Consider the following 7,297-nt stretch of genomic DNA (forward strand, 5'->3'; position numbering starts at 1 on the left):
AACTTAATCCAAATAAATGTGTCCTGTTACAGAAAGAAGTGGCATTCTTGGGTCACGTGGTATCAGCAGCAGGAGTTTCAGCTGATCCCAAAAAGATCAGTAGTGTCAAGGAATGGCCCACCCCGCAGACTGTTCACCATGTCAGATGTTTCCTTGGACTATGCTCCTACTACAGGAAATTTGTGAAGGGTTTTGGAGACATTGCAAGACCGCTCCACCAGCTTACAGAGAAGGGACGAGTATTCCACTGGACAGACGAGTGTGAGGAGGCTTTCAGGAGACTAAAACATGAGCTGACTAACTCCCCAGTCCTTGCATACCCTACTGCTGACGATCCATTTATCCTTGACACTGATGCAAGTGCAAACGGACTCGGAGCAGTCCTCACCCAGGTGCAACATGGTACAGAGAAGGTCATAGCATACTACAGCAAGTCTATGTCCAAGGCAGAGAGGCGTTATTGTGTCACAAGGAAGGAATTACTTGCTGTTGTGGAAGGAGTGAAACAATTTCATCACTACCTCTATGGAAGGAAATTCACAGTGCGGTCAGATCATGGAGCATTGAAGTGGCTGTTAAACTTCCGCAATCCTGTTGGTCAGGTAGCACGGTGGTTGGAGCTTCTTGGTACCTATGACATGGACATTCAACACAGGGCAGGTCGCATTCATGGAAATGCAGATGCGCTTTCGAGGAGACCCTGTCAGGACTGTCCACATTGTCAAAGACTGGAAGAAAACGACACCATAAAAACATCTATCTTGAAGGAAGTCTTATCTGTCGGCACTAATACCGAAGATGATTGTCCTGAAGCTGGAATGATCCACGTCGCTACCTTAGGAACCCAGGAGGCAGTACAGCTGACAAAAGGTAACATTGACGCCCCATCAAATAAACAGGAAGATCCCTTGTGGACAAAGTCCTATTTGAGAGATGTACAGGGCCAGGACCCCGAGTTAGATCAAATCATTCAATGGAAGAAAAAGGGGACACGTCCCTCATGGCGAGAGGTAGCACCCCTTAGCCCCAAAGTAAAGTCTCTTTGGAGTCAGTGGGAAAGACTACAGTTGGAAGAGGACGTCCTGTATCGTCGATGGGAATCCCTCAACGGAAAGGAAATCTCTCTTCAATTGGTTCTACCTGTTGCATTGCGCAAGAAAGTCTTTGCAGAGTGCCATGAATCCAAGGTTGCAGGTCATATGGGTAGCAAACGGACAATTGAAAGAATTCGACGGCGTTGCTATTGGCCTCAACTTAGTATGGATGTTGAACTATGGTGCAAACTTTGCCGCACATGTGGGTCCAGGAAGAACCCATCTCGGCGCCCTCGAGCCCCACTCCAGGTATACAACGTCGGTGCTCCAATGGAGCGTGTATCAATGGACATCATAGGACCCCTTCCACAGTCAGATCGAGGCAACAAATACGTGCTCGTTATCTGTGACTACTTCACCAAGTGGACTGAGTCTTTTGCAATGCCGAACCAAGAAGCAGCAACAGTTGCACGAATCTTTGTGGAAGAATTTGTCTGCAGATACGGTGTGCCATTGGAACTTCATACTGATCAAGGTCGGAATTTTGAGGCAGCTCTTTTCCAAAGTGTTTGTGAGATTTTGGGATGTTCAAAGACCAGAACTACAGCATTTCATCCTCAGAGTAACGGAATGGTTGAACGTTTCAACCGGACCTTGGAGAATTTATTGGCGAAGGCTGTTGCTGATCATCAAAAGGACTGGGACGAATGTTTACCTCTGGTCATGATGGCATACCGCTCGTCTCAACATGAAGCTACTGGTTACACTCCAAGTGAGCTGATGATGGGTAAGCAGATGATACTTCCAGTGGATCTGCTGATTGGAAGCTCTGGGACTCCAGAATCTAGTTACCCTGAGTTCACAGAGCAACTGCAGGACCGCATGAATTACACCCACCAGTTGACAAGAGAGCGCTTGAGGGTTAACACAGACCGGAACAAGCGTACTTATGACACTCACAAGGCAGGGGAAGGTTATCAACAGGGAGATGCGGTGTGGCTTCACACTAAAAGGCGGAAGAAAGGAATTTCTCCCAAGCTACAGAGGAGTTGGACCGGTCCATTCTTTGTCATTGATGCTCTCAGTGATGTGACCTATCGGATTCAGGAAACGTCTAAATCAAAGCCAAAGGTTGTTCATTTCAACCGCTTAAAGACGTATGTTGGAGCACCCGTGCCGAACTGGGCTTTGAAGAAGATCGATGACAAGTCTTTATCTTCAGCCACAGTCGACGCATCCCCAGAGGAACACCCACAGACACAGCAAGATGCTCAATCACAGGAAGAAAGTTCTGTTGAAACTGGAGCTAGAGTAGACATTTCTAGCAAAGAGCATGACTGTCCAACAGATACAGATCGTACTGCAGAGATAGGAACAAGAAGGAAGAAGCGACTCTACTCAGAAGTGGCCGCTACATCCAAGAGCAAAGAAACATCCACATCTGACCAGGAACCACCTCGTGCGAAGGAGCAGAGAACCGGCAACCAGATGCTACCACGCCGTAGTAAACGCCTGCGAAAGATGCCATCGCGTTTCTATTGAAATCTTTTAAAGCGAACTTTGTTGTTGTTGTTTTTAATGTAAATTTAACATTGCTCTAGGAATCAATGTGTTTGCAAATATTGAACCTTGGTTATGTTTTAATTCGAAACGAGGACGTTTCATTCTAAGAAGAGGGTAGTGTAGCGCCTGAAGGTTCTAACGTAGAGGGCGCAGGGCGGAGGAGAAAAACGAACGGAAAACTGATAGAAGATCGGGGGAGATACAAGAATTGTAATCCAGATTAATCGGTAAATTGACCTATACAATCAGTTATTATTGTTCATGATTGGATTATGGAATACTTACTAAATAAATTGTGTTAATGTGAATGAAAACTGATCACAGAATGATTCTTATTTTAGCGTGAATCAATGGTGTGTGATTGACGTATACGTGAGTTCAGTGAGAGCTACATTGGAGCACACGGAGAAGATTGATTTGGCGAGATTGGAGAGTGGGGAGCGTTACAATATGTTTTTTTACATTCAGATTTTTCTTCAGATCCAGCTGGCACAAGAAAGGTAATGGTTGTGCTTACCTCGGGTTAAAATGTAAGCTTGGGTTGCAAAATTGTTACAGAATGTTCAAATTTATATTTTTATTCAAATAACTGAAAATGAAACAAAGCATGCAAAGTATGAGAAATTAACCGCACGGTCAGTTTGTTTCCCCCGTTTTTCATTGACACAGCGTAAATAATAAGCATTTCCGCGCAAACCGATTTCTGTGAGATTTATTAAAATGGACAGTGCTCACTCAAGTGAAGCATTCTGTCAAATAAATGCTTTCATTTAAAAGATGAGACCAAAACCCAAGAACATATGTGAACAGATCACCCCAGGTTGTTTCATTTTCAATTCCAAGAACTTTATCAATGAAAGTGTAAACTTGTTATCGATACGTACTGTATAAGTGAGAGAATAAATAAAAACGGAGCTACAAAACTTCAGTTCGTGAGAACAATGTTCAGGGTAGGAGGGGTATGAAACAATCCACATCGAGGCTTACGCACAGTCACATATCAAACTGATTATGATTAATCGAAGCGTAAAGAATATGATTGTATATATAGGCCTTCATGTATATAAACCAAGAAAGCTTCAACGAGCACACGCACAAAAATCGATCAACATTATAGATTAAAGTGATTTGTTAACATTGGTTTGACTTTTAAAAAATCTGAGCTAGAAGGTCACACTTGTCACCTGTGTCTGTGATATGTTACAAAAATGAAGCCCAGAAAAAAATGTGTTCGAAAATAATTATTTAGTGCTTGAAAAATTGAAATATAAAGTGACCGGAAACACCACCTTAATTTTATCCCATACACTTATGTGTACTATCGAGGCGTCTATAAGACGCCTATTTACAAAATCAGGGTTTGCCTTATAGTTTTAGCTTTTTCATTCTCAATAATGGTCGTTTTCATGGTTTATTAGTTCTAATACATGCACTTGTACACATGTTTCATCTTGGTTTGAGAATTTTTTAAATCGGCTGCTCACAAAGTTAAACAATACCTTTAAAGGTATTTTGAAAATCAAAATTTGACAATATTTTGTGAAAACGGGTAGGCCTATATATACAGTTAATGGTATGTGCGTGAGCAGTATGTCTCCCAGTAACAAATTAAGAAAATATGATCTTACATATTGAATCAAATGTCAATCCTATTTTCTCACTTTTATGGAAAAAAGGTCTTGAGACGGTTGGGAGACTCATATTAACAAAGCCAAAATTGTAAAGAAGGGTTCCTTAAAAATAGCAAAAAAATATTTATTTTTACAATTCCCAATTTTCATTGTAACATTTTTGTCTGACATTATTGTTCCTATTCTTCAATTCATATCAGCGCACCTTCATCTTTCTGCTGCATCAGCAACCATGTCATCTTCGGTGAATATTTGATGAACAAGAAAGCGCTTACCACAACAGGTAATATGTCAAATTGTGAAAAGCAAAAGTTGTCTTATTCTATCACAACAATCAGAAATATTTTTTTTCTTGTGATTTATGTCATCGTTAATTTAAACATTTTGTGATTAAGAAAGAGAATTGTTCATAATGGGGCATTTGCCAACGTAAGGAGAAAAGGTCGTTTCTATGACTTATTATTTTTCTCTGCTTCTCTCTCCCCTTTTCTCTCTATCTCTCTCTAAGTTTTTCATCCTTCTCTCCATTTCTCGCTAGATGGTTTAACTTTCTTTTCCTTGCTCTCCTATTCTTACCCTCACTCTCATTGATTCTTTCTTTTTTTATTTCTTTAACCGCTTCTCTGTCTCCCTCCCTCCATCTCTATCCCACCCCCCCCTTATTCAAATCACCCCTATTTATCTGTGTGCATTCTCTTTCCTCCACTCTAACTCTCCCTCTTTATAAATCTTTACCACCAAATCTGCCCCCCCCCTCTCTCTGTCTTTCTCTATCTATCTATCTTCCTTTTTTATATATTGTTTTGTCTTCCATTTTCATCAGATCACTACTCTGATCATCATGGCGGCTAACTTCACCCCAGACCAACAATGTGAAGGAAATGAGTGTCAATCAATGACAGATCTGACGTACTACGTGGAGGAGAAGAAGAGACTCTGTGATGACTGCGCCTCTAAAGAAGGATGCATCGCAAGAGTTAAAAGAGGTGTACCAAATATTTATTGTGAAGAACATGATGAAAAGGTAAAATTATATTGTAAAAGTCATGGTAAAGCGTTATGTGCTTTTTGTGCATTAGATCATTTAGACCCTTGTGTGCGACAAAATATGGATGTCGCAATTGGAGACCTTCAAGCAAAACTTACAAGTATAAAAGAAAAGGGAAGGGACAAATTAAAAGAAGGTCGCCTGTATGAAGGTGAAATTGACCAATGCACGAAAGACACAGACACCCATCTACAAGCTTTGAAAGATGAAGTTAATTCCATATTCAAGGAGGCGATCAATACAGATAAAGTCAAGGAGAAGATGGAGGCTGACAAAATCAACCAAGAATTCGATGATCAGAATCAAGTACTTCAAGAAGAGATTATGAAGATTAATGAGAAAATTCGAAAGAACAATGAAGAGAGAGTGAAAGAACTTAAATTAATCCATACAAATGCACAGATTAGACAAAGACACATGGACAATAAGAAGATTGGTCTTCATAGAGACATTGATAACATTGTTAAAGAGAAGGATAGGAAGATCAGAGAGTTGATGAAATCATTGCAGGATGACACAAAAACAATAGAGAATGCAATACAGACCATAGATACAGTACTAGAAGACGATAAAAACATTGTTAAAGACGGTCATAGGGTGAACATGTCAGTGAGTGATAAACTAAAGAAACCACTTTATAAGAATGATGTGAAACAAATCACTGATAGAATATCAGGTGTGAGGTTTGTGAAGGGTGTTGGGAGAGAGAAGTATGATGGTAGGATTGGTGGGTATGATGGCGAGTGGATGCTTAGTGATACAATCAGTGTCAAAGATAAAATTACATACCCATATATTGTAGGATGCATAGATGAATGTAATGTGATCATCACCGACTTGGCGTCAGATAACCATACATACATGTTAGATATGAACACTAAACAAATCGAGAGAGTGATAACAGGTACTGATACATCATGGGTACGCTCCTGTGCATTACTGAATGATGACAAGATAGTGTGTGGTAGACTGTGTGAAGGTTGTACAGGGGACAGTTTGACTGGATGCATCAGTGTGTATGACAGACAATGGATGCGCATCAATGACGTCACAATACCAAGAAACACAACGACCTATTTCTCACGGGTGTATGTAGCTGTTGACCGTGATGGGATGATCATCGCTGCTGAGTGGTATCAGTCTAAGATATTCGTAATCAACCCAGCTGATAGTAAGATCGTGAATACCATCACATGTAAAGAGGATGTAGTGATGCGAGGTGTGCTATCATCAGGTCACATCATCGCTCAACCTTGCCCTTTTGATGAGAGAGTACTAATCATAGACAGACAGGGTGGTCAAAGGGAAATCCCCCACAGTGATGTCATCTGTGATGTACGTGTTGATCCTATAACAGACGACCTCTACGTCGTGACATCAGATGATAAGTACAAGACGTGTATGATTGATCAGGTGATGAGTGGGAATGAAGTGAAGATGAGAAGAGTGACGTCATTCCCTCTATCAACTAGACTGACTGATGAGGATGATAGGCGTGGTTGCCTTTTATTATCTCGTGTAATGATCTCATCATCAGGCAAGATAATTGCTTCTGATGGAGAAAGTATTCTCGTCTTTGAAAAGCGGTTCACATTCTAAACGATATGTTGGGATCATTCATTATGATGAATATGAGACACACTGACCAGAATAATACCATCTTTGGATAATTGAAATATCTGTAGCAGTGAGGCCTAATAAGACCTAATAATTCTGAACCATTTTAAACATCACGGTTAACAATAGCCATTTCTTAAAATAAATAATAAACCCCAAAACTCCCGTATCCAAGAACATGTATCAGGCATGAGGAAATAGATTTCTATATCATTGGTTGAAAATATAATAATAATAATAAACAAATAATGGCATTTTTTGGTAAATGAAAGATAGATAACCAAACACACTCACGATCTGAAGGTGCAGACATTGATCAGATTCTACTGAATCGAGTGGCTAAATAAATGTCAAGAATTTACAAGATTCCAGAGATTTTTCGTAGAATTGAACAAAGAGATATA

At 40.3% G+C, this 7,297-nt stretch overlaps 1 protein-coding gene across 1 annotated transcript; it reads left to right on the forward strand.

Annotated features, from left to right (window-relative positions):
* The first annotated feature begins 5,052 nt into the window (after nt 1–5,052).
* LOC121417864 lies at nt 5,053–6,875 on the forward strand. Its single transcript, XM_041611597.1, has one exon. It carries the CDS (start codon nt 5,070–5,072, stop codon nt 6,873–6,875), a length of 1,806 nt encoding a protein of 601 aa, XP_041467531.1. The 5' UTR covers nt 5,053–5,069.
* Nucleotides 6,876–7,297: the final 422 nt, after the last annotated feature.

Source organism: Lytechinus variegatus, chromosome 6 (assembly GCF_018143015.1).
Source record: "Lytechinus variegatus isolate NC3 chromosome 6, Lvar_3.0, whole genome shotgun sequence".
Taxonomy (NCBI): Eukaryota; Metazoa; Echinodermata; class Echinoidea; order Temnopleuroida; family Toxopneustidae; genus Lytechinus; species Lytechinus variegatus.

Coding starts and splice junctions, on each gene's coding strand:
- LOC121417864 (XM_041611597.1), top strand. CDS start 5,070: ATGGCGGCTAACTTCACCCCAGACCAACAATGTGAAGGAAATGAGTGT.